Source organism: Aptenodytes forsteri, unplaced genomic scaffold (assembly GCF_000699145.1).
Source record: "Aptenodytes forsteri isolate BGI_AS27 unplaced genomic scaffold, ASM69914v1 Scaffold114, whole genome shotgun sequence".
Taxonomy (NCBI): domain Eukaryota; kingdom Metazoa; phylum Chordata; class Aves; order Sphenisciformes; family Spheniscidae; genus Aptenodytes; species Aptenodytes forsteri.
Genome location: NW_008795364.1, coordinates 2,345,625 through 2,373,516, shown reverse-complemented (window position 1 = coordinate 2,373,516; position 27,892 = coordinate 2,345,625). Strand labels below are relative to the sequence as shown.

At 40.5% G+C, this 27,892-nt stretch overlaps 1 protein-coding gene across 1 annotated transcript in view; it reads right to left on the bottom strand.

The window, feature by feature from the left end:
• The window catches only part of FHOD3 (formin homology 2 domain containing 3), a 467,442-nt gene that overhangs the window by 374,039 nt on the left and 65,511 nt on the right, over positions 1–27,892 (bottom strand). The window contains exon 3 of the mRNA XM_019472318.1: positions 10,644–10,750. Within this exon, the coding sequence (XP_019327863.1) occupies positions 10,644–10,750 (107 nt within the window). The remainder of the gene's footprint in view (positions 1–10,643; positions 10,751–27,892) is intronic.

Below are 27,892 nucleotides of genomic sequence, written 5' to 3'. Positions count from 1 at the left end.
TTTTTAAATGGAAATGAAATAGGATGGAAGGAGAAGGGGGAAGAAAATGAGAAATTCAAAAGGGTCGAGTGAAACATTCAAAGGATTCACCAAGTATGTGTTATAAGCCACATTAATTTATTACTAATGTATTCTCAGTGTATGTCAGTAAAGGTCTGGGTGGAGTCTTCTGTGTACCTCACCACAAGGCAATGATTTTTGCCAAAAGACAATGAATCACTTTCACACACTGAAATGCAGCAAGTTAAAATGGGGGAACATTTGTTCCATTTGTCCTTTTTAGTAGTTTCTGTGCAAGCAAACCTCAGAAGCTAGAAAATGAGAATCCCCTCCCCACCCCCTTCCCCTAACTTTCTGAATCATCATGCTGGTTATTTCTCAGTTGTTAAAGGCTCAATTTCCACACAATAACCTTCTAACAGCCCTAAAATATTTGAGGGCTGACTGCTGCCTTCGCAGTCAGCAAGTAACCATTTTTCAAGAGCTGTCCTTATTTGTGAACAAAGCTGTATCCCTTCCCACCCCAAAAGTTCAACCCATATATAATTGTTTTCAGCAGGAAGTCTATCCTGTCATTTTGTGAAACACTGATGGCACGATCAGTTAAATCTCCACCTTATATTTTTGCATTAAGAAAACACAAACTTTATGAGTTGGCAAATGAAGAGATTTGCATTTAGAAGTGCTATTTTAACAATAATATTGCTTCTGGGTAAAACACAAAAAAGGAAGGCTTGTTTCCTCATTTCTTGTCAACTTGCATCACATTCTTCTGAAGAGATGACACATCACTTCACCAATGCTTTCCAATTCTTAGGTTATATATTTCCCACCGCTGTCCGTAGCTCTCAAACTCTGGCTGCACATTCCTCTCAGGTGTCTTTACACTGGGTACCTTCTGGTCATGTGGTTTTGCTATCACCTGCACTTTGAAATTCATGTTACACTTGGATTTTCATTTAAAACCTCCTCGCACTTGGATCAACAAATGCCTTGGAAAAAAAAAAAATCAGTACTGAGAACCTACAGGACAAAGGGGCAGGGAGGAAAGTAAAATAAATGAAAGCCTCCCAGTTGGGTCATTTGATGCTTCCACCTCTTCAGGCAAACGGTTCCTCTGGTGCTCCCCAGCCACATCGTGGGACCCACAGTTTTGGTTCCAGGAGAACAAAGTGCCAGACAACTTCATTAGAAAAATTCCACAGTCATAGAGCAGAAGCAAAAGGCACCTGCACAATCACTTCAATCTCTCAAATATCCTAACTCTTACTTATAGCATCAAAAAAAGCTCCAATTTTTTCATAATTAAAATAATCAAAAAACTGACTTAAATCATTTGGAAAAAGTAGCCTAAATAATTTTTCATAAACTTTTCACTTCTACTAGAAATCATTCTCTAATACCTTAAGAAAAAAAACAAACTATCTTTTATGATTTTCCAATGTAATTGATGATACTAAAAAGATAATAACTCGAAGAAGAGATTTCCCAAAGCAACACAAAACCTATTTCAAAGCGATGTCCTACTGGCTTAATTGGCCAATTATGCTCTTTCTCAGGATGTGATCAGTTTAACCAGACTCAGCAAGAACTATTTTTAAACTGTCCTACTTTGCAGTAGGACATGTATGTATGTAAGTATAAGTACATAAAAATAAATTCTACTTTGCATTGATCAATATACCTCTTTGGGTCTGCCTCTGCTTTTTGGAAGTTTTCCATCAGCATCATATTTGGCAAGGGCTCCTTTGTAACTTGACATACAAGCTCTTAATTTAACACTTCACCCGCAGGCCACTTATTTCTCCATATTAATTCCATTTAGGAAATGGTCTTTGCATTTATTGCTGGGCCATCAATGCTTTTGCTGGCAAGCAGAATTACTGAGCAGTAAACGTGAAATAAATTACTATTTTGCTGTACTGATGTGGTCTTCACCCTGGCAGAGGTCACTAGTTTTCATGGCTTCATTATTGGAGATCCTGGGCTACTCACAGATCTGCAGTGGTTTAAGCTGTTAGTTCACCACTGGAGGTTAAATTGGAGATGCTTATTTTTATCAGAAGCAGATTGTTACCTTAATTTAGTCAGTGGTAAAACAAACACACACACCCCAAGCGCACAGACAGATGGATTCCCATGGGATAAACAGAGTGTGAGCTTGCCTATACAAATCTACTTTGCATTTACCACAGGGTAGAAGCACACACACGAATAATTGCTGTGGAACAGAAAGTGTAGCAAGTTCACAGCTTTTACTGATTACCCAGAACAAACTCACTCAGCTGCCTGCACACTCTGGGCAATTACACTGCAATTCTACATCCCTTCACAAGCTGTACCAGCAGACAGTGGGTGCACCCGGTGACGATGGTGTTTGAGGTTCAGATTCTCAAATCGATGGTTTTACTCACAACAGGAATCGAGTTTGGAGCAGTCCTGCAGCGCTTTCTGGCAGCCCTACCCTGAAGCCCCACATATGATCTGTTTATGGAGAGAGGAAGGGATTTCCTCCTCGCAAATTGAAGAGAAACATTTCCAAGCCTCAAGAGCTGCTCACTTAGCTTATAACCTCGTCATCGATGAGGAGGGCAGACTGCAAACACAGATATTAAGGAGCTTCAATGTTAATAAAATTAAATGTTTTAAAATAAAACGTCTGGCATCAGCTGTTTCTACAAGCTGTTTTTATTTAAGTTTCCACCCTAAAATACTGGACTCCTCAGCTATTTTCACATGTAAACCTGAATGCCAAATTAGACTATCTTTAAAAAAGGTAGTCCTAGGAAAACCTGTAAGAATTATTCACACACTTTTTGGTTTGGCACTGTATTTGGTATGTAATGGGCTGGGAGAGAGCTAAGCACAACAGTATTTTTGCAATACATTTTACAATGGAAATCATTTTTGAAGAAAAGCACTCTTATTGCATTCATTTGCCAGAAGTAATCACTAAAATTCAAAAATAGCAAATCTTCAAATATTTCCACAGATACCTTGGTACAGATGTAGATTTTTCCCCTCGACAACAGAGAGCTGAGTAAACTCTGGGGCAAAGTGGGGGAGAAGGAAACACAGCTGTTTCAGTACTGACAACCACAAGCTATAAAATCATGGGTCAAGCTCTCAAAAAACACCCAACAGAAAAACACCCTCACCAAAAAAAAAAAAACCACAGGACAAAACCAGACCACAGAACATTTTAGTGCTTGGGGTTTGAGGTGCTGTCCCACACCCCAAAAGCCTGAGCGAGCTTTTGACACTACTCCCAGATGCATGGGGTAAGATAACCGGGTCCCTTGGCGTTTCACAAACATCAGCTCCAAGAGCTGCCCATGACCCGCCCCGGTCAGGTCTGCCGATCCCAGGCTCCTGCTCTCCCAAAACCAAAACCGCTCAGAGGGGGAAGAGCTCATGAAGCAATGACCTGCCTCCTCTTCCAAGCTGAGGAAGGTGCCACTATGGATGTTGGCTCCTTCTCAGCTGGAAGGAGCACAGCACAGCTTAGAAGACTGGGAGTGCTGGGAGAAGAGCAAAACCAACTCTGCTTCCCTTTGAAGGACACATCAGCACACTACTGAAACTAAGATTACACAGTCCCTCCTAACTTTTTTCCAAGTCACTTGCCTGCAGGTTCTCTGTCTCAACAGGAAGGAAGTTGTAAGGTGCATTGACTGCACCCCTGTTTGATGTCCCCAGGCTTCAACTACAGACCACAGATACTTGTGATTGCTGTAATTTCTGTGCTTACTGCTGCTCTCCAGCTTCCTCCTGGCCAGCCCACCAAATTAGGTGACCACAGGTTCTTTCCACAAGCCCAGACAAACCTTGCATTTTGTGTCTTCTGGTGTGAGAAAAGTGGCTTGTAGTCTCTGACCTAGATATATGCAGAGAAGAGATTTACTTCCACACCATCAAGCCAGCTTTAAAGATGAAAAAACAAGCCTTGGTCTCTGTAAAATTTATTCAAAGTTTGCTATTATTTATTCAGATGCTTCTTTTCTAAATACCTTTTACATTCATACAACAGTATTCATTCTTTAACTACAAAAGTAGTAGCATTTTACTACTAGTAGAAAAGCTTAATTTAACAACCATCATCTTCACAAGATATCTTGTCAAGAAGATCCACTGACAAGAAATCCTTATCTCATAACTGGTCAATAATTTGTGTGGTGGAACATTAAAGTGTTAATTGCCTCCATCCTACTTCAAGGGCACACCCTTCAAAGTCACATGTCTCATTTGTCAGGCTCTGTGAAACACATGCACATTTGCTTAATTATTCTTGATTACATGCTCTGGAAACATGAATGCTCAAAGATGCCTTGCGTATTGTTCTGAGGCAGGGAAAGTGTATGGGACCTGTCATTTTATTTCATTTTGCTGTCAAAGAATATTGCAAGATAACTATGAAAATTAATTTCTACAGTTCCACCTAAAGATTAATTTCAACATTCTATCTAATGATTTTTTCTTTTATAAACAGACTTTTATTAGGATTAAAAATAAAATAAGTTAAAAAGCTGCATAAAGTTTTGAAAACATGGGTAGTAATAGCTATTGTCCTCAAACCTTGGGAGGGAGGGAATTAAAAAAGCACCAACTTAGGCTTCCAGAAAAACAATTTATCTCATTAGAAATGTGAAAACTTAATCTTTATGGCCATTTATTTTGCAACAGTTAAGTTTTAGCTAATCATTCACTTCAAAACGTGGTTCAACATCTTAATCTGATACATTATAGACTGGAATACTGCTACCCTGTAGAAAGTCTTATACCTTCCAAAATTTACCATAGCCTCTCAGCTATATGACAGCCTGAATACATCTAGACTCTAATGAAAGAGCATGAGAGATGGCAGGAGGGTCCCACTTAGGGAAACCCTTGAACACACCAGGCTATTCAAGGTCTGAGAGAGCTGAGATTAAAAGCAGCGTCATTTGAGTCACTCTGTGGCTCAGCCCTGTGCAACATCATGTTCCTCTACAGTTCTGAGCCTTTCTGGTCCTTGTACCTGGATAAGTACAGATGATGATACACAACACAGAAAGAGCACCTTAAGTAAAACACGAGAAAGGCCTCCACACCTCACCTGCTCTACGTGTGCAGTGGCTTCCTAAACTAATTCAGTCTTCTCGATAGAAAGAAGCTTGTCTTGATTGGGTTTTTTTGTTTGTTTGGGTTTTGTTGGGGGTTTTTTGGGTTTTGGTTGGTTGGTGTTTTTTTCTTTGTTGCATGTTTTTATTATGACCATCCATTACATTTTTCAGATTCAGCATTTGGTCAGAGTAATAACTAAATATCACAGAAATCAAAATATTCAGATAAACGAATGCATTTTTCAAAACACGAGTAAATCATTGCAATGAGCAGTCACAGTCTCTACTCTTTGCAGCAACACCATGACAATCTCCCACAGGCACCTCCCTTATTTTCCTTGCTGTTTGAACTGAGAAACATTATGGATATGACATCAAGACAAAACATGGAGAGAAAGGTGTCATAAGTTGAGAGCATCTTCCAACAGTGAACTAATACAAATACACTCTGTCCAAACTAATACAAAAATCAGCATAGGATCTGCTAGTTTGCAGTGCCACTTCAAGAAGTGAGCCACATCATTTTTACTAGACAAAACCCAAGTTAACCTTCAAATGCATCCCCACCTTCCTCACGTAAAAAAAGTGATGAAAAGTTTTCATTCTCACAATTGTGCTAATCACAAAGTCTAAGCCGGCAAAAAATACAGTACATAAGCAGGAAAAGAATATTAAAGATCCCTGCATGACTCCATTGCTTTCGACAGATTCTGAATTGAGCCCAGAATGAACAGCAGCATCAAGAGGGAAAACGTCTGGCATCCAACTTAAAGGGGACTCACCCAGCAAAAATGGCTTGGGACTGGGTGTCTAGAAGGAATGCAAAAACCATCAGCACCAAAGTGATTTGTCAGAAGTAGTTTAAAACAATCTATCTGCTGAACAGAAGTCTTGAAAACATATTAGCCGAAAAAATCTCCATTGCTCGCAGCGTGCTGTCTGAGGAAGCTTTTGTGTTCTGCAGTTTAGGACTGTGTTACCTTGTGGGCTACCATTAGGGCCTGTTAAGACATGCCCATAAGAAGAACTTGGGCAATTATATGGTAATTTAAATACATAGACTTCTTGACAATTCTTGCTCGCTCTATAAAGTCACAAGTAAAGAAAGAAAAAGAGCATTACCTGTCACGGGCACCTTAACAAAACAGCCAGCCCACCTAAACTACCTCCATGTTACCTCTTCACACAATTAAGCATCCACAAAGTAACTTGTGCTGGGAGCAAGAAACAAAAAAAGAAAAACCCACAAGCAGCAAACAAGCCATGAATACATGCCAGACTTGAAAAGAAAGGCAGTTTTCCTACGTGCTTATTGACCCGTTTCCTGGTCGTGACACCTTCTGCAGGGCCAGCCTCATTGCTTGGCCAGTTGTTCATCCTGACTGTCCCAAAAAAAGAAACCCCATATAAAAACAATCCGATTCTCCTGAATCCCACAGCTATTCCCAAAGGTGCAAATGGCAGCAGCGAGAGTCGTGGACACAGGAAAACAGTGCCATCCCTGTCCATGTTTTGCTCAGAGTTAGCCCTACAGGCTAAGAGGGCATGTGTGTTGGGTTTTCTTCCCTAAACAGAAGTTTAGATTCTGCTGGAGTGGATAGCAACTACCAAAAGCCTCTTTTCATTATATTCAGTAACAGAAGAGGATTCATTTGAAATTGTGTATGAGTGCGTGTGTTTCTTATGCCTGTTATTTACAGACACACATCATAAACCTCCAACCTAACTGCCACCATCCTCCTCTTCTCTCGAAGAAAAATCCTTTTTATTTTTCACTATGCTTATCCAATCCTTCCAAGAGAAAACAGATACCTGCAGCCTCTCACACCAATAAAAATATGTAAGATTGTGTTTCTTGCATGTTTTATTTATTTATGCCTGCTTTCAGCAGTGTGTTTAAAAAAAAAAAAAAAATCACAGTTTTGCCCAGGCAAACAGGAACATTAAGCAAAAAGACGCTGAAAACAGACGGACTGCAGGACATTCTGGTCACTCTTAATAGGAGTTTCCACAGTTTAGGGTCTAAAATTTTACAAATGCCATGAATACCCAGCTACTAAATCCTTCAGAGTTCAGCAAGCTTCAGTGACCCTGATGAGCACAGCAGCCTGGGCATGGCAGAGAGGCAGGTCCTGAGGAACCTAATCTCAGAAAATTAAAAGCTTTGAAGATTAAGAGCAGGACCTTGAAATGACCCAGAGAGAAAGAGAGAGACTAAGCGGTTTCTGCAGCCAGTCCTTCCCAGACAGTGGGCTGCTAAGCCCCCAATGCCTGCAGCTCCAGCTCAGGAGCACTCCAGCTCAGCACCTTGGTCTCTGCAGGGGCAGAGCTGCAAAGCCCAAAAACAGAGTTTAGTTTGCTAGAAACCTGGGATGGAGGGAAACATTCCTGATTGCATTTGCTACCCTATATCTATAATATTCCTTTTTTCTGGATAACATCACCCAAGTTGTATTTACTCTGAAGTGACGATGTACTAAGTCATACAGGGAAGCCATCCCACAGATTCCTAAAGTTCTGGTTGCTCGTTTATCTTCCTCTTACTCTCTCTTGAAACACAGACAAAAACGGGATGCAGAAACCCAGCAGAAGCCTCATTAGTACTGAAGATACCAAGTTCATTGCATTTCACTGGCTAAATTCCTACTTTATTCCCCAGGATGCCCCTTACCTTTTTCACAGCACCATAATCACTGACTTGCTTTCAGCTCACCATTCCCAAAAACATCAGATCCTTTCCTGCCAAGTTGCTGACAAGTCAGGTGTTCCCACTTCTTCATTTTCTGCCTGACCAGTACCTGCTTGTCTTCTAGCCAGTTACTCCTAAATGCAAGGTCTTGTACTTCACTGAGCTGCATCCCACCGCAGCAGAGCAAAATGCTAGCATTTCAGGGCTCCAACCTGCAAGTTATTGGGTATATGTGTGTAGGGGAGATGGAACAAAAAACCCGCAACCTCACAACAATCAAGTTAAAGCACAACCCCCGTGTCCTTAGGCAGCACTGCAGGTTAAGCACAAGCTAGGATTATGCAAGGGAAGCATACCGCTTGTACCTACAGGCACCTCAGAAAAGGTGCTGAGGGGAACATCCCCTTAGGCAAACGTCCCCTCTTCCCTCTGCAGCAGGGCACATGTGTCTTTTTGTGCTCATCTGTGGTTCACTCACTGATTTACTCCCCAACACCCCCCTCGTTCTTCCTTCCCTCCATTCTCACCACTTCAGCCTTTTGCAACTACCACTGCCTGCGTAATTTATCATAAAGGTAAGAAAGCAGGGTCTGAACGGGATTGTAGTGGGAAGACATCAAAGAAAGATGGGTCGCAACAGCTACAATGGCAGCACCTAAGAGCCGGTCCTGGTGTTCCACCTAAGGCAGGCAGCCGAAACATGAAAACACGGCACTTCCTATTGACCCACAATTACCAGAGGGACAACTTCAGAGAGCAGGGCAAAGACCAGTGAAGGTGAGGGCTACATACATGACAACAACAGACATGAAAGTTTTGCTCTTTCATTTCACAAAACCCATTTCAAAAGATAATTACAATAATAATTTGTAGCCCAAGCTTTTGTGATACACCTTAATATACCCAGTTTCATACCTCCCTATCCATCTTTGCAGAGGAATGAAGGACCTCCCAGCAGACTTCACACTACCTGGCAGGACAAGCCATTGGAAGAAGCAGTTACTCAACTGACAATAAGTGGCTGCGCAATTAAGAGGAAGCCTGCGCACACATGCAAAGTACACAAAAACATAACCTGATTTTTCAGCTCAAAACAACACAGTAGACATGCAATTCCAAGCAGCATAGTTAGTTCCACATGTTTTGGTGTTTTTCCTAGAATAGCCACCACAGAGAAAATTAGAATCATGTTTCAGGAACAATTCATATCATTGATTTTATGTGCCCAAAGGAAGCAGACATTAAAACAAGGTGGAAGGTAGCTTGCCATTTCAAGTGTAAAGTCTGGCAGGAAAAGCACCAACCAGTCTCCAGCTTACCAAATTGCTTGGGAATGCCGTTGTGGGGTATCAAAGGCAACGAAGTTAAAATTACTAGAATTATCATGGAGACATCCATGGAGAGAAAAGAAAGTGTGAATTAACAACTCATGCATACTACTACAAAAAACTATAAAAAGAGAAAGTTCTTCCTTCCTCTTACTTGCTTTCAACCAATTATAAAATTAGCTGGGAATAAGAACTTGCTGTTCTTTGCAGCAATTTTTATCACCCTTGCATAAAACTGAAGACTAGATCAACTTCTATACTCAACACACCTATTGCAAAGGAAGGGAGGCTCAGTTCAGCTGTATTGGCTACTCTGTGTATTGAAGAACTTTCTTCTAACTAATTTAATTTCTAACAGAACAGTTTCTTTATCTTCCAGTAGTTATAAAAACATGCCCAAAACTGGTATGTATGAAGAAGACATACACAAATGCACACACATGAATATCTGTAACATATTATTTAAAATTCTTCTCCACATAAAATAATCTTCAGAGGCACAGTTTAAATTTGTAAGAAGTATTCATCAAACAAATACAAGACAGCTATCACAAAAAGCAGAGAAACCGGTGTAAGTAAAAGGGCTGCATCTCTTAGTGTTTACAAGCCCTGACCAATTCACAGAATGCAGCTAATTTCCTTCTGGCACAGCTACATTACTCACACACATGAAGTCCATGCCAAAACGCACCCATAAAATTACAACTATCCAGTCTAATATAGCAACCAGCAAGGCAAGAATAGTGCTAGACTGTCTGTTCATTTTGTATCTTAAACAAGACAATCACCTAAAAGGCCCAGAAAAAAAATTCTTCTAAAAAGCAAATTTTATACATGCATTCACACAGACACACATAGATGCTAACTTTTGTTTTCACTTTCAGGTCTCAGAGATGGTTTATGGAAAGCTGTGTCAGAGGAATCCACGTGTGCCAGCAATAATTTAGAAAAAAAGAAAAGAGGGGAAAAAAAGGCAAAAAAAGACAAGAGAGGAGAATATTCAAAGAAAACCAGCATCACCACACACACCCTGGGCTGGCTAAATCAATTCCAGGAGTAAAAAAGAAATCAATACACATCTTTTCTCCAAGAATATAAAAGAGGACTTAAATCTCAAGGCACAAAGAAATCGAGTTCATAATTTCAGGAGCACCACCCCAACATAATCTTCTACACCAACTATTATATACAAGAAAGATCTCGGAGTTCTCAAAACCAGCCACCCTCATTTATCAAGTTCCAAAGAACTATACACATTTACTAGGCTAGTCAAGACATCTATCTTGATAGATTTCTTACAGTATGCCATCTTCTTTTAGAGAAACCGTAAGAGTGAATGTAGATAGAAAAGTCAAAGTTTTCAATCACAGAAAGGGGGAGATGTATGTGCTTACAGGGGAAAACTTTCTCTTTTCTGTTCCTATGCTGACCTGAACATACCAAGTTAACCACACACGCTCCCAAAACCTCAATGCTTCTGGACAACTATGCTTATTTATCTAGATTTAGTAAACATTTACTTACCCAGCATCCTCCTGGAAGCCTTCCAATTCGTCTCTTTGTTCTGCTAGGGTCGATTCTAGATCCAGATAGGTACCGTTGTGAGACAATTGCAGGGTGCAGTCATCAAGCTGTAGAACAACATTCAGATCATTAGATTACAGCAGTCATTCTCTCTAACATAGCCTTCCCATTTTCCGGGTCTCCAGACAAGATCTCCCTGAAACAAACCATATGTAGGGACTGGATAAGAAAATGGGTGCTGTTCAGCAATTTATGCAATCCCAAGTCCATATTCACTAGACCGTGCTTGGTCACAACAATATCAACACAACCAACGCAGAGAAATTTATTTATTTGAACATACAGAAGGAGATTAGAAGGTTTTAGCACAGTGTCTTTGGAATCCTATAAGGAAAGAGAAGTTAAATATATATTTCAGATATGAATGACTGTTCTCTGTTCTTACAGTACATTTAAGTAGAGTTTCTGGGCCTCTGGATGGAGGTGGAAGGAAGAAGCAGCTCTTTCATGAGCTACTGAACAACCCCCTGTGAGGAAGGATACAGCCAAGGGACCGTGCAAGGTGTGACAGCCAACAGTTGGGGTCCCGCAGTGAGGGGGAATGCAGTCAACCAAGACCCAGATTTTCCGGCATTCTCATTTTAGGGCCAGGCACGAACCTGCCTCAGAGGTTGCAGGGAAGACCTTCCTAGGCACCAGGGGGGAGGACTGGGCACACATACCAACTTCCTACAAAGGTACTGAGGTAACCTAGGACCAGACCTGAAAGCAGGAACCTGCCTGCAATGACACTGAAGAAGGAGACAGCAATTAATAAACCCTCTTTTTTTTCTATCCTGTCTTCCCTCATCTTCAAATTTTCCATTAATTGTTCCAGCTGTTGTTAAAAAAAGCTAGATTTGATCAAAGTTAGAAAAGGAGTTTTCTGGAGTTTTTTTACGGGGAGATCATCACAGAAGAAGGTCTAGGAAGATCCACTCCAAAACTCTGGCTAACTCATTGCACAGGAATACAAAATAATTGCTGGATTGAGAGGGGTAACTGAAGAAGCCCGAGGGAAGGGCTAGGAAGTAACATGAGCTTCTCTCTCACCATGAGATAACCCAGTGTCAAATCACAAGGAATGAGGGGAAAAAAGCTTTCCCAGGGAAACAAGAAAACATTTACCAAAGGGCAGGCGAAAGTACAGGGTTGTCCTACCTCACCACTAGGGAGTGACCATTCGCCTTAGACAGCCTGGAGAACCCAGTCCAGTAGCAGAGAAACTGCCATCACTGAGCCCAGCTGGACAGGCTGCTGTGGACCTTCATGTGTCAACACCGCACGGGGGGGCCTTTTGCAGGCGGTTCCAAGTTCACAAATGCTGTAAGCCCCAGATGTGTGGTGCTACTAGGTACAAAATCCAGTCTGATAGCGAGTTTCTAGACTGGCCTGCCAAACAGAAGATGTTTCATTCCTCTGGATTTGGCAAAACAAACTGTCAGATCCTTTGCATGCCTCTATCCACCAAAAGGCAACTGTGACGACGGTGGTGTAAATGTACATCCCTGCTGCAAAGGCCACTTTGGGAAGAGGAGAATGTTTAACACGATACTTCATACCAATCTTCCACCACAGGTGGCAGCCAACAACTCTTTGAAGGGGTAAACAAGTGTCTGAAATAGCCAGTGACTCAAGGAAAGGAAATTACAACCCTTTATCACATCCATGGATTTTTCCTTCTGCTCTTTTCAACACTAGGAAAGAAAATCAATAAGAATCCATCTTTGATGAATTATCTGTTTTAACTTCCCATCAAAGTTATGGATTCCCAGTAGATGTTCAGGAAAGAAGAATAAGCAGCCACACTTATCTTGCAGTCAATACCAAAACTTAGTCACCCAGTTTCCTATCACTGATTTATATATGCAAGAAAAGAATACAAATAGTCTTTGATTATTCTGGATTAGCTGCATTGGGAATACTGCAGAAGGGCTCATTTATAATTAGCAAGTGATAGAGAATGACTTTTGGATTAGTCCACATCACTATGCTTTGAACTGTTTGTAATCTGAAAGAAAAGTTCATCCTCTGGAGAAAGGGAAAGGGTAGATGAAGGAGGTCAAGTTGTATTTCAAACCTGTTCCATTTTTTCTTTCCTTTTTTTCCCCCTAGGGAAAGAGTAAGTGATCAAATAAGGCGACATAAGTTTTTACTCTGACTCCTGGGGATTTAAGAAAGCAAAGAACCTCCAAGCACAGCCCTCTGATATTAAAAATAACAAAAGTATTACTATTCTGTATCTTTCCAGTTAAAGGCTATTATTAATCTATGCTAATTCAAAATACACTCTTTAGAGAAGAAAGACTAAGAACTACTCTGGGAGATTTTTTCCCAGTAGCCCAGGGTATCTAATGAAATGCTAATTAATTCAAAGTAATGCCAAAAGGCAAACTACTAATTAGATAAACGTTCTGCTGTCACTATGGAGATTAGGAGATTTGCCCGCAATTTCCAATTATACTGCATAATTAGGGAAAAGGAACTGTGCTTTACTAATATCTTATGACTTTAGTGTATAAAAAGCACGATGAGAACAGGAAGTACTTCATGTACAAAATAAAGAAGAATAAGTACATTCTACCTATTTTCATCTCATCTCCATAGTTTCAGCTGAACATAGTATTCATTCAGGCTTTAAAGCACTGTACATTGTACACTGTATCCATTAATAGGAGTGTTAGGGTAATGGGAGAAATAGCAGTATCTTTTATTTTCATTACTTAACACTGAGTCTTGCCAAAAAGATTTTTTTTCTTGTCTTGAACGTGTACACACAGAGATGGAAGGGAGTAAAACAACACTTTTAAAAGGAGCGTAAGCATTAAGGCAATGAACTCTAAAATCATCCTTATATAATAGGATCACTTTGCTACTTTGCCTCCAAGCTTTACTTGCATGCATATTTTACAGGCAGAATACAAAAAGAGAAGCCACCTTATGAATTATTTTTAATTAGTAAATTGCCTGCCTTTTTCGACACAAAGGATGGCCGATGTTCACTCATTAGTGCTTATTAGTAGCAATTCAGGATGTTGGTCTCTCCCCTCTTTTCAATATTAATCCCATGTTTATCTGCTACACATCAATTCTCCCGTCTCTGGACACTCACAAATGGCCTCATCTAGTTCGTTCACTACATGCTCTTGCTGTTGATCATAATTCACATTAAAATCCTCATTAACACCCATCTTCTCTTAGGACAATCAAAAGGCAGAATGAGTAAAGACAGTCTTCCAAAGAACATTTAACTGAGCTGTTTTCCATAATCATGAACGAGACTGCTATTCAACTTTTTCAAAATTAATTCCATTTATTTCACTTTGTTCTTCACAATTCTGTTTAACTCTTCAGTATTCCCTACTGGTCCCAAAATTCAGATCATCATTTTGTTATTAAACTGCTAACCAGTTTATGTTATTGCCGCAAGGTCAAATTTTCCAAGATCATTTCATAAGCTTACAAACCCGTTTTTTCTAAAAATCTCTCTTGCCCGTCCCTTCAAATCATTAATCATTTTTTGTATCACACTCTATTGCTCAGAAGAGCCAAAACGTTGATACAAGTCATTTAAATGCAACTCCTCCTGTAGGCTTTACAGCAATCTTCCATACTTTTCTACAGTCACATTAAAAGACTACTACAGGTATCATGGCAACATCAACAGGGAGACACACCATCAAATGGGACAAGTGTAATGCTACTTCTCCGAGTCAAACACAGAATTACTCCATTTTCACACTTTGCAAAATTTCAAGTTTTTTCATTGCAGATTAAGTATCAAACCATATCATAAGCTTCCGTAAAGCTATAAAAACTATGCATGCATTTAAGTTCTTCTCAAAATAACAGTTTCTTGAGAAAACAGCCAAAGCATATTTTTGAATCCCTGTGGATATTCCCCAATTCTCTCATCTCTCTGTAAAGAGCAGGTCTACCAAGGAGTAGTGTCTTTCACAGGAGTGAAGGAACAAGAGGTGTTACATGCAATGGCCATTAAAACGTGTGTTTTAGCCAGAATCACCAGCTGCAGGTGGCCAGAGCTACCAGACACCATCCTCCTACTGGGTTTACATGGAGGAAGCAAGGAGAACAAGACTGTCTTATGCATCTTCCTCACTAAAAATCTAACTGTGCTCATTATCATCTTCAGTTTCACACTGAAACCTCATTGAAACATTAAGATCTGTACTCTGTCACGACAAGATAGGTATCAAGAAGTAGTAGGTGCTACTGAAATACAAGTAGAGCTACTAAATTAAACCAGTCCAAGATTTACCTTTTTCTGTAACAAACGTTCCAAAATAGGAACCAAGAGATGTTGGGGAAAGTTAAGCAATCAACTCATGCAAGTGCTCCTTATAGGCCGCCAGGAAATCAAGAATATAGGGCAGAAGCTCTGTTTATCATCTTCTTTTGCAAGTAACCAAATCTAGCTAGTAGTGGCTAGTCCCTCAACCTGCAGGGCCAAAATAATTTGTACTGCAAGGCTACCAACCTTAAGAGGACTCAAAATAGTTTGATAGTAGTATACCAGTGATGACTTTTTCCTTGTTTCAAACACTGACCCACAGTAAGAGGTAACACCCATTTCTCTTCATAAAGAAGCCCTTGTTGCTGCGCAATAGGAAAGCTCATCATTTCTCCGAATTTCAGAGTTGAAGCACATCACCAAAAGGAGCAAGGAACAGCAGGGGGGAAAAAAAAAAACAACAAAACCAGCACAGCAAGAAAAGGTGACGATCAGCCAGTTACCTGATGCCAATAAATGGCCACTGCCACTTTCAGAAACTAGTTGAATGAATGGAAAGGAAAAAAAAATAAAAATCTGAGTCCAGTCATTGTTTTAATCTACTGCCTTTAGCTTCCTACAGTCCAAGAGAAACACCTAAAACCAGAGGGTGGGGGGGGTGCAAGGAGAGAAGAACAAAGTGCCTGCTTCCAAACACGTGCAACACACACGTCCACCCACAGACCGAGTACTGCTCCCTGCTCCTCCTGGCACACGCTTGTGAACGCTCCACGTACACACCAGTCTTCTCACTAGGAAAGCCCAGTGGGTAAATAATTCAACACAGAGGCAACACACACCTTACCATGCCAACAGAAACTCCTGGAAGTCTGTTTTCTCTTCCTCCAGAAGGCTTTGCTAGATTAGCACACATCCAAAGTGAACTTTCCTTTGGCTTGGTTTAACTTCTCTGTCCCAAGGCAGCAGTAGGTTGGCAGAGGTTAAAAGGGGGAAATGCTAAAAGCACCCTCCCACCTTTTCAAAAAGCACAGCAGAGAGCTACAAGCCATTAGAAAAGCTTCTCCTCTTCCCTGTTTGTTCAAAGACCACAGAGCTGTATTTTTCAACAAACAATCACAGAAAGATGCTCTTTCCTCACCCCCAACCCCCTGCCTCAAGAATCCATTCAGAAGAACGTATTTTGGACAAATCTCTCCTAAATGCCAAGATGTTACCAAGTCAGCAGCCAGCATGTGCAAAGATAGAGCCAAACGTTCTCATGATTTTATCTTCCATTTAAATAAAGGTAGGGACTGTTCAAAAATTTAGTTCAGATAGTGCTCAAGGATCACATTCATAGGATGAAGTGCCCTCCATTACGAGATAGGAGGATACACTTCTTTACTGGTGCTACTATAAATGACCAGAACCACTCGACTTTGCAGCCACTAGCTGGAAGTACAACCAACTCTCACCACATTTCCCGTAACTCTAGCTAGAGCTACTGGACAGATTACTTTGCTCATTTGGTTGTTTCCAAAATTACAGGGAAAGGGAATGAGAGAGAGAGGGAGAGAGTAGAGCAATCCAGGATCAAGCTGCAGAAATAAAAATCCCTCTTCAATTCTAGCTTCTGACGCAGACTCGGAAAATCCTTATCTTACTCAAATGTCTTAGTGCATCTTTCATTTACACATTATTGGGTGGTAATTGTTCTCATTAGTGGTGGCATGCTCCTTATTCACCTACAGTATGCTTTGCAGAGTAGGGTCGATATAAAGCAAAGTTCCTTTATGCTCAGTTTTTCCTTTCTAAATCCAAAGCCTTGTTTTGCTTTACACATCACAAGCCTGACACATTTGCACACTCCAGCTACACAGTTTTTAAATACGCTCCCTTCTGGTTCAGCTGTTTCCAGTGCAATGGCAATCCTGTTAACAAGGCCTACGAATGCCAGTTTTCGCCCTGCATTGCCATCTCCTCCCCTTCTTTACTAAAACCAATTTCTACCCAGGAAAAAGGCGGGGGGGGGGATGGGGGAAGACAGCTCTGCCTGCTTACCAGCCCAAACATATTCCATATTTCTAAAGCAAACTGCACAAACTGATTGGCGCAAATCAATATTTAATACTTTTCTATCCAAGGCCAAACTTCAAACTTAGAACCACCATGCTATTTTCAGAAGGCATCATTATCTTAATTCTTTTGAAATTTTATTACAGATCAGCAGATGCAGATTTTCTGCACTGGCACACAGCTGGCCCTTTAAAATGTAACAGGATTGCTGTCACTGTTAGTTCTCACAGAGCAATGAAAAATGGGGATGGTCTAATTGCAACCCACAGACCACAGCCATCCCACCAGAATAATTATCTGGCTTCAGAGCCACCACTGACTGCCCTCTCACCAAGGGCCTCAGTCTTTCCCTTCTCACATGAGCAGGTGCTAACTGGTCTGTGCCATGGTTATGGGTGTTCCAGTCATCATCATTTTGGGCAACATGATGGAGAAAGGCCAAAGCATCTAGCTCAGGAGCGATGCCACATGACCCATCTCAGGTAAAAAGCTTGACATTGACAAGATGAAAGGAAAGCAAGTAATCTGTATGTAAGCCAAATGTTAGTGCCCAAAATTAACAGTGTATTCTAAGAACTTCTTTCATCTTCAGGTATGACAGCAACCTACCATACAATCACTGTGTCTTGATCTCAAAGTCCCTATGCTCCAAGTAGCTCCACTGCAATTGCTTAAAACAAAAACTATACTCCTTCTCCCTGTACTTTTTTCTTTTTAAATATGGTTTTGTAACTCAAAGTATTTTCTTAAAAAATTCTTTAAAAATTGCAATAAAACCAATACTTTTGTGAGGTCAGAGTTTTAAAAGTAAGGTTAGGCACATGCTCTATATAGAAGGCAGCTGTGCCCCCTTCAGTCATCCACGCTCACAAAAGTCAGCAAGGTTTCTGAACTCCGGCAAACTCACTCTTCCATACTCATTTAGAGGCTGGAGAAAAAAAAAACCAAAACAAACACAACCTGATTTGTTAGATCTGTAACTTTACATTATAAGAAGTAATTTAGCATGTACAACAGTATTGCCCAATTTTGCAGCTCTTCAGGAGTGATTAGCATAGCTTCTGGGAGTAGTTATTAATACTAATGCACCTCTGGTTTATTTTTAGCACAGTAATTGCCATTGTCAAACTACTTCACAAACTTTGTACACTTTGGGGAGCTTTGTACACAATGGGGAGCACTGATGGAGCCATGCCTACACACAAAGTATAGTCCAAGGGTTTGCGCAACCCTACGCACGTAGGGCCATCAGAGCACAATTACTTTAAAAGGAACTGCTACTCTGATATGAAAGCTCTGGTATTTTGAACATAGCCTGCACTCCTAGTCTGAAACAGCAGCTTTTATCTCTGGCCTGGTAGACGCCACAAAATACTGCTGGGGTCAGGTAATACAGTGCATGAAGTGAAACATTAATGCCACATTAGATCCTCATGAGCCACTGGAACAATATGCTGCCAATAAAAATATTCTGCTGAAATAACAAACACACTCAAAACAAACACAGAAAGCTGTTATATTAATATTATGGGTTTGACTTAAGAATAACAAAAGGAAGTTCAGAGTTCAAAATTCTGAAACTGCTATTTCAGGCAGTCTCTGAAATACAGGCAACACACCGCAGCGAAAACGTAACATGTAGATGCCTACCTGTTGCTATTCTTAGACAATTATGTCACTAACTCACAGACCTTTTGCTTCGTGATTCCCTTTAACACAGTGCTCCACAGGGAGCAATTTAGTTTACTAGAGTATCTGCGTCCAAATATGACACCGTGGCTTCCAACAGCAGCCTCACAGGCATTGCTAGAAAGCATACAAGTGCTCAAAATGTCAACAACCATGGAACAAGAAAGCCAAATAAATTCATCACGAGATGGAGGTTATTGCAGTATTTAATATAAGCTTTAAGAAGCTAACTGAAAACACTAAAAATAATTGAATTTCTGAATAAAAACTATGCAGAATTGCATGCTGCATAGGGAACTAACACACACTCTTTCTCCCCCACCTAATTCAATTATTTTAAGTTAAATCAGTTAAATTTGAGATGACCCGCAAACCAAACAGCCAACAGTAGAACTCAGCAAAGTCAAATTGTTTAGACCAAAAACTCTCCAGTTCTTTAACCCAAAAAACCTACTGCATTTTCTAGTTTTCTCACAGTAAACACAATGAGCCTACAGGATGAGAATAACCTAACCTCTGCATCCCGTCATCAACTTTTTGGCACCTAGATTCTTCCACTCCCTTTCCCCATCCGTGTTCAGCTTTTCCTAACTAAGATGACAAAGAGCTAGCTCTTCTCACCTTCATGGTTAAGCACATCTTCAGCTGAACAGAAACGAGAGTGACCATAAGAACAGGATCCTTTATTTAGAAGTATATACAGCTTTTTGGCTGAAACACAGGGGATGCCTACAGCTGACACACTCTCATTATCATTTGGCTGGAATTACTGTGAAGGTATCCAAGGAAATTGAAATAATCTCTAAGGAGGAAATAGGTCAAGAAAAGTGAGAGGAGGAGGGAAAGGATTAGCTTCAATGGAGTTTCTCATCTGAGGAATCTTTTGTTCAGAGTGTGTGTGTAGGAAAAACACTCGAGTTAAAATCTCGGAAATCATTCTTTTAAAGGTAAGTAGTAGTCCAGGAAAGCAAAAATCATACTTAATTTGTGGCAAACAATTCCATCTGGCTTCTTTTGTACTTCTGTTAAGCTGAAAACTGAGAAGTACTTCATATTTGAAAAATATTTTTTGAAGTGATGTGGCAGAATGAACCTATGACTTGCAGCCTTTTATTCTTAATGCATGTCCCCGAGAACAAGGTTTCTACTAGTATCCTCCACCTTGCTTGAGCAGTTAAAAGACACAGGTTGTTCTAAGGATTCCACCGTTGCTACTCTTATTGCATTTGGGACACCACAGGTTGCTCACTACACTACCACAAAAGTAAAATACCACACTACTGCAGAACCACCCACACCATTTACAGAGGCACAGTAAGCAATAAATGCAATCCATCTTCAGCAGTGGTGGTTTGATTGACACAGTGGCTAAACACCTACTAGACAACATACCACAAAAAGTAAGATACCCACTCCTAACCTAACGTGCAGATTGCATTTCCACCCATATGACTCACATCTGTACCCTTTTAAAAATAATGCAGCTGGAATGTCAGTCCTCAGATATTCCATGAATCAGTATTTGAGAGAAGAGGTTATTTGCATCTATGATCCCTCCACTATGAAAAATCAAAACTAAGGAAAACAGAGAAACTAGAGACAAGATACCAGGCCATTTAGAAACCCAGAGCAGAGAGGTTTTGGGGAAAACAAGACCGCTTCAGAGGGAGAAGAGCAGGTAGTAGTTCTGAAATGACTGCAGTTCTAGCAAAATTCAAACTTTTGAGGGCCAAAACAGGGGAGATTTGGAGTTTATGAGAGTCAAAGACAGAGTCAGTAAAAGAAACAGGAAGCCCAGGATAAATTGCCTTTTGTTATAATCAAAACCTGACTCAAAGGCTTCTGGTTAGTTACCTGAAAGCTTAAAAAGAAAAAACAAAAACCACCAAAAAACCAGAACACTAGCACAAACCCATGGGTTAAGATACAGGAAAATACACTAAACACATTCACACCAAGGGTTTGTGTGAAATACAAAAGAAAATAAGGCACGGGAGGATTACCAGAGAGAACATCATGCACTTGTCAACAGAATAATTTTTCAGACACAGCCTGAATCTTGTAGGTTTAAATGAAAGACTTTGTCTACTAACAATATTCTAATGACTACAGTCATCAACTCTTCCCAATACTTAGACTGTCTTAAAGGCTTCGTGGTTTCAAAATGAAACATCAATTGGGAACTCATTAAAAGAGCATGATTAAAAAGTTTAAGAGAATGAAACTCAATACGAGAACACTGAAAAAATCATGAAAATACATGTACCCTGCAGACTTTCTTCTTAACTCCTACTTCCAGATTTTATAAAAGCACATGAGGGATCTAAAGTCAGATTTTTCTACCCTTGAGCAGAATTTATTTGGCACTTATGCTTCATCATTTTTTTTTTTAATCATCCACTTCTTCCTTGTTTGATTAGCTGCCAAGCAGTTTCAACCCCCAGCTTTAAAACAGTTGTCTGGACTAGAATAGGCAAACAACAGAGAACCTCTGCATTCATTAGGATCACATCTGAACAATACTGAAACAGAAAACCATACCCTCCAACTCAGTTACAAGTAAAATATAAGTTTGTAAGGAAAGAATGAATGCAGCATTACCAGCCATATCTCAACAGTATTCATTCCTTGCTTACACTCTGATCACCCTGTTTCAAAGGGCATAGAGAGAAAATAACTAGAAACAAATGGCTTTAGTAATAAACTCCTGATCTATTTTTCTTGGCAGTGGACAGGCTCTAAATGGTATCAGCAAGGACTAGGTGATGCCATAAGAGAATGAAAAGACTGAGACAGTTTGGAAAAAAGCAAGAGAGGATCGTGGTACTCGAGAGGGAAAAAAAGTCAATTATGCTCTTAGCCTTTTTCAGAACAAAGGAATAAGTAAATGAAAGACATACAAAACTGTTTAAAAGTGAGCCTTAAATACTCATACTTAAATACTTATAATGGGCCAATAAAGCTCATAGAGTTCAAAGCTTAGAGATCAAATGCAGTTAAATACTTCTAGGAATAGGAAGGCTAATTTCTTGTAAGTAAGAGCATATAAAACATGTATGCTTCAAGACATCAGCCATCCAATATCTATTATTTAAATTGGTCCATTAGGGTGGTACTCAAGTATCCCTCTAGACCATCTGGTATTAGCTACTGTAGATTGCTGCCTTAGTTACAATTTTCTTCGATGCACAGAACCACCACAATGTGCCTGTACCTTGCTGTGAGCATAAAAGCTCATACAAACTAATCCACTTGAAGCCCTTGCTTCCAGTGCTTGCTCCCAACATTTTTTAAAAACATTTGAATGACCAAAATAAACCAGAAGTAGCAGTTTTGATAGGTAACACGGGTCAAACCCACTGAGACTGAACATGGTTTTCTGCAGTAGTTGATAATTAAACCTACAGATGTCTAGCTTGTCGATTCCAAATGGATTTGCCTGCAGAAAAGATGCTGGGAATGTTCAGACACCTGCAAGACCAAACGTACATGGCACCTTTACGTACCTAAATGCCATCGTTGGCCATGGTGGCTCTCGTCAACTTTAGAGCCAATAGCCTCATGTATGTACTCTAGTCCTCTGTCCAGCAGTTGCAACAATTTTCTTGTGGTTACTTTTAGCATAGATCACTTTGACAATCTACCTCATGACAAATGGTTGGGTTTCCTTGCAGTGCAACTGGGCACCAAGCTGTAAAAACAGCCCCAGAGCAGCTGTTTGGAAGCATCTGATGCTGACTTGCCACCAAAGCCAATGTACTATGGAAGAACAAATCCTTAGATATCTGAGAGCGAGGAAGGGGAAGACACTGTGGACATCTTTTGAAGACTAAGCTGTCAAAATTATTTTAGAGATGCCTAAGTGGATTGGCAGGATCTAGCCCTTAAAAGTATGCTCTTAGGAGCTGGCCTAGACTGCACACAGCTTTCTGTTCCCAAATTAACTGGTGTAACATTTTGTACCATAAATAAGCCTTGATAACCATTTGGTTGAATTCAAATGCTCCTCTCAGCTGCCTGTAGCAAAATAATTTGGAATACCCTATCACATACACGTATGTCCTGAAGCTGTATGGACTAGTTGGTTAGGCATTTCCCAGAAGGTACAGGAACACCATACTTGCACCTCATAAAACTAGGGACTTCCCAACTCTGTGATGGAAGACTGTACTTTGGCAAAAAAAGCCACAATAAACACACTGATCTATGTTTTAGATTTGAATGAAAATGTGGATGTGGTTTATAAAGGAAACACGGTTGCATGTAGAGGAGACACCTTTAATACTAAAAGTTGAAAAGAGTTTGAAGGTTTTCACATGGAGAAACATGCCCAATACTTGCAATTTGGAACAAAACTAGGAGTAAATTTAAAGCAGCAGGAAAAGTCACACGTCCCACAACAGAATCAACCCTAAGGTGGTTAACCCCCCCATCAAACAGCAAGCTTTTGGCACATTCAGAAAGAGCAAATGTTCTCCCAAGCCTTAGATCAAGGCATTCGTCACAAGCTCATCCCTCCTCTCCAAACATGGCCTTTTGGTACTTGCTGCATTCTCAAAAGTCTGGAAACAAAAGTATATGCTTTCTTCTGATACGAGAATTAATTATATACTACCTTATGCTAGAAAAAGCATCGTGTTAGCTAGTAACAATGGATAAAATAGGTTTCCCTTCCATAAAGTAGCTTTAATCTCATTAAAAAGTATCTGGCTCAAATAAAATGTAAAACTCTCCTCTCTGTTAAAAACAGCATGCATTTTGAGCAACTAGTAGGAAGGGGAGAGACAGGTATGTCTCTCACTTTCCATATTCCTTCTATAATCACGATAGTATCTCTTCACTGACTTAAAAACAAACAGCAGCACAGCCCTAAAACACAGAAACAAGTAAACACCACATTCAAGAAAAAAGAATAACCATTACTCTCTCTCTCCAGTATTGATTTTACTATGAATTACAGCAAGAACTAATTTATTTTCAGTATGGGCTTAACTGCTCTTACACCACAAAAACATAACTGAGTTTACCTCGGAGCTGTAGCTATTCATCCTTCCAGTTTCATTCACTACGGACAAGCATCTTACATAGTTCACACACTCCAGCGAGAGTGAGCTACAATCAAAAACTCTGAAATACGAAGCACAAAGCTATTTTATTCATGGTACTTTTGTTTGCCAATTAATTTGAAAGCAATTCTTACAGTGGGAAGAGTAGCTTCGCTTTGTTAAGCTGCTGTCTTATACTACACAGTAAAAGGACGGTGGCAAAACCCTTACTAAAAAAAAAAAGAAGACAAAAACAATTGCAGTTCGCGAAGCATCAAGGTCTTTGGTGCCATTCTAACCTCACAATGTATACACCGGTGTAACTTTACCAGCTCCACAGGGATGATGTCATCCTCTCAAACAGCATGTCAGTGAAATAAGAAACAGGTCCTTTCAACATGCAAGAAGGCCCAACCCTTTTGTTTCGTTTTCAGTGCTCAAACCCTCCCCTGTTGATAAACTAGCCCCGCTCTATTTAAAAGGGGAAAAAAAGGACTGAGTACTGGGGATGCATTCAAAAGGCAGTCCATGAAAGAGGAAAGAGGTTTGAAATTCTCCACAGGCGCTTTGCTGTTGTAGTTGGTTGATGCACGGCCATGGCAACCCTGGGTGCCCTGGTGCATCCCTGTGGCCATGGAGACCCACGCTTCTCCTGCCTCCGGTCCCTCTGGCTGAGCTTTCACTTCCAGGAGAGGGAAAAAAGAGAAAGGAAAAAAAAAAGGCGGCAAGAGGCAACATTCAAGCCCATCCTGGCAATGGCCCAAAGGAAAAAACCCAAACAAAACACAAGCCAACAACAAAGATCCACAGATTGGAAAACTGCTGACAACCTAAGTAGTAGGAAGTTTCTGATGATCTAAAAGCCATTGTGAAGCCCAATTAAAAAGAAAACAACAGCTATGGTTGTTCAGCTTGGCCAGGCAAGGAATAGCTGACTCAATCATCCTAAAGCAGGAGAGGAATGCACCTTTTTGTCATGCATGAAGAAGGTTTAAAATAAGAAATTAAAAACACACTTTTCCCCTCCACAAAAAAAAAAAAACCACACAGAAAACATTTTCTCTCAGCGTTACTTCAGTGCACAGAGCAACTATGCATACAAGATGACATTCCTACTCTTTCTTCCTTTTTTGCAAATGATACTTTAATTTCTACAGCAGCAGTATTTCAGGTTGGGGTTTTAATGTCCTTTTTTTCTGTAGCATTTCATTGCTCTTCGCTGGTAGAGCAAACGTCCTGCCAGCTTTTACATTTAAATACATGCTTCAAACAGTTTTCAGGTTATTTGGGTTTAGATAGAGAAATAAGCCCCAGATGTTTCACTGAGAAGGTTTTCCACCAGGAAATTCATGGCCCTTCCAGATGTCTCAGATATCTAATAGTCCCAACTTATTTTTCCTACATCCCAGCCATGAATATTTTCTTTCCAACAAGTTGCTTATGGGATTATTATAAATGTATCCATAGGTTATGGGTGCAGACTACACCAGATGGATTTAGGATCATTTAACAGAGTGAACAGCAATTAAGTCTTCCCAGTCCTTGCATCTTAGAAGTATTTTGCATATTCTCTACCCTTCCTTGGCATACTAAGGCAAGCAAAATTTGACAGAATGCATATAATTAAAGAAATACACAATCTCCACTTGCAATTACATTAAGTAGGTTAAAATGAGGGCTTGTTTCCATTTCTATAAGCCTTGTAAATTACTATTTTGAGTGGCCAGTCTTGCTGCAGCTTTAATGATGTGAAAATCTATAAAAGATATTTTAAGTAGTAAGATGCATAACCCCTGGTGGTCATGATTTTTCAGTAGCCACTATGTCATGTTTCCCTCTGCTTGTCCTCATCAAGAGGTAACTTTCCAATGTCTTGCAAGCAATAACTGCCGCCTCCTTCTCCCCACCAGCGCAGGAACTAGCTACCTTTGCTAACATTGTCTCTGTACCACAGTTATCAGCCATCTTCTCTCTCAAATTGTTTAGTTTGTTAACATGATCCCAGTTAAGCTATCAGCAAGTGTTTCCGACATTCAGGCCCGAGAGCTCCTACTCCTATTTCAGACCTGGGTAAAGGCTTACATACCCATCTAAGAAAAGAACACTACTTCTCTTTGCAGCTTTGTCTTTTGCTTATTTTAGACTTTTTTCCCCTCAGCAAGCAGCACAAGAATTCTAAGCAAGCAATGCTGGAAAGAAAAATTAATATCACATGCTTTTTCTTAAATAGGAAATATGTCAGCTTCCATCTTGGGCAGCACTATACAAGACTGGGCTCGCAGGTTTATTTAACATACTCGTCTGATTATTCCAGCAGCAACATCTCCCACTCCTCATAGATATACAGGCACAATTCCCAAAGAAGATACTGCGACTGCACATGGCCACCTGTAGGGACAGACAGATTCCACGCACACAGATTTCTCAGATTGCCAAAAAAAAAATATTAGGAAATGCCAAACAGGGAAAGATAAAGGTCCTGATTTGTAGGGAGCAAATAAAAAAGTAAGCGCTCTCCCTCACTGGAATGAGAGTCGGATCTCATCATAGTCATGGCTATACACTGAGTTCTCATTCTCACCATAAGCCCAGCTCTTCCAGAAATCTGCACAGAATCATCTTCAATACCTCCTGCGTCTCAGAGCAAAGTAGGAAGCTCTGGCAATCTAGCTTACAAGGATTTGCTTAGAGTATGTAAATTTGTTTAGCTCTGAAGGCAGTTTGTTCTTGTCTCAATTAGCTGTTTTCCCTGAACATATTCAGAGAAGATAATCTTTAACAGAATGATTTTTTTTTTTTAAATAGACTAATTTTAAGAAGTCATATTTTGAGCTGCACTAGCAAAAAATTAAACATCTTGATTTTATGTTTATTGGGGCACGAAACAGTACAAGAATGAAATCTATGATATTTCTCTTTTACCCTCTTCTTTTTCAGTTAGACATAATGTTTATGATACGAAATTGCACTGATGAGTAACTGCAAGCCCTGTGTACCAATAGAAAAGTTAATACACACAGTTCATTTGTCCTGACTGCCCTTCCAGAAACATATGAAAATATTGATTACTAATGAATAAATATAGTCCTTCTTTAGAAACTACTTATTAAATAACCGGGTAGGGGGTTGTAAACAGCCTACAGTATAGATCTGCAGTCAATTTCTACTATACTTTGGCAATTGTTATATAAGTGGTAACCTTGTCCTTACACTGGAGGGGAGCCACAAGACAGAGTTCAGCGCTGCATACAAAAGCCAGCAATGCTGCGAGTACATGACAGACAGAAATCCTGCAAGCAAAGCTTTGCTATTTAAGCTTACATAGGATCTCTCACCCCAGCATTAGGCTCCCCCCATTAGCTTTGGCAATGCTGGTTTTCCTGTCTGTAGTAGACCAGGGGAGCAAAAATCCTCCTACAGACAGTTTGCAATCTTGGCTACCACCGGCACTGGATCCCAAGTTTCAGGACCTTGCCTGGTCTCTGCCTGCCTCCCTCCTTCTACCCCTTTGCTACACTCAACCTAGAAGGATGGCCTGTGACCACAGGCCCCCAAAACGCCAGAAAAGCTGAGGTTAGTGGGTCCTGGCACAGACGGTCCCTGTCCCAAAAGCAACCTTCACATCTCCAGTCTCACCACAGGCTGCCTGGGCAGGGGCCGGAGCAGCAACCAGCTCAACCTCTGTCAGGTGCCGATCAAACTGTGAGCGAGAAACAGTGCCAGGCTATAAAGGTGCTGCTGGCCACTCTCCTCCAGAGAGCTGTCAGCAAGGAGGAGATGGCCCACATGACAAGGGTGTAAGGCCACATCAAGCTAAACGCCACCTACATTTTTGTTTGGGTGGTTTTTAATTCATTTGAATTTTAGCAGACTCACTTCATTAGCTTGAGTCTTGGTTTAACACCTGATGTGGTCCCCAGCGACCTCCTGTCAATTCTTATAGGAGAAGCAGTCAGAGGCCAGCCTGCGCCACAACCAGTGAGACCTACAGCTCCTCTGGAGAACTAAAGCATCAATGGGTTAAAGATTTCAGCTGTTAGGCATATGCAGTAACTTTTTTATCCTGACAGTACTGAGATGGTCTAGATTTTAAAGATATTTGTGCACCTTAATGGTCCTATGGGGGGGGGGGGGGGGGGGGGTGGCCACGGACAAAAAAACAACCACTC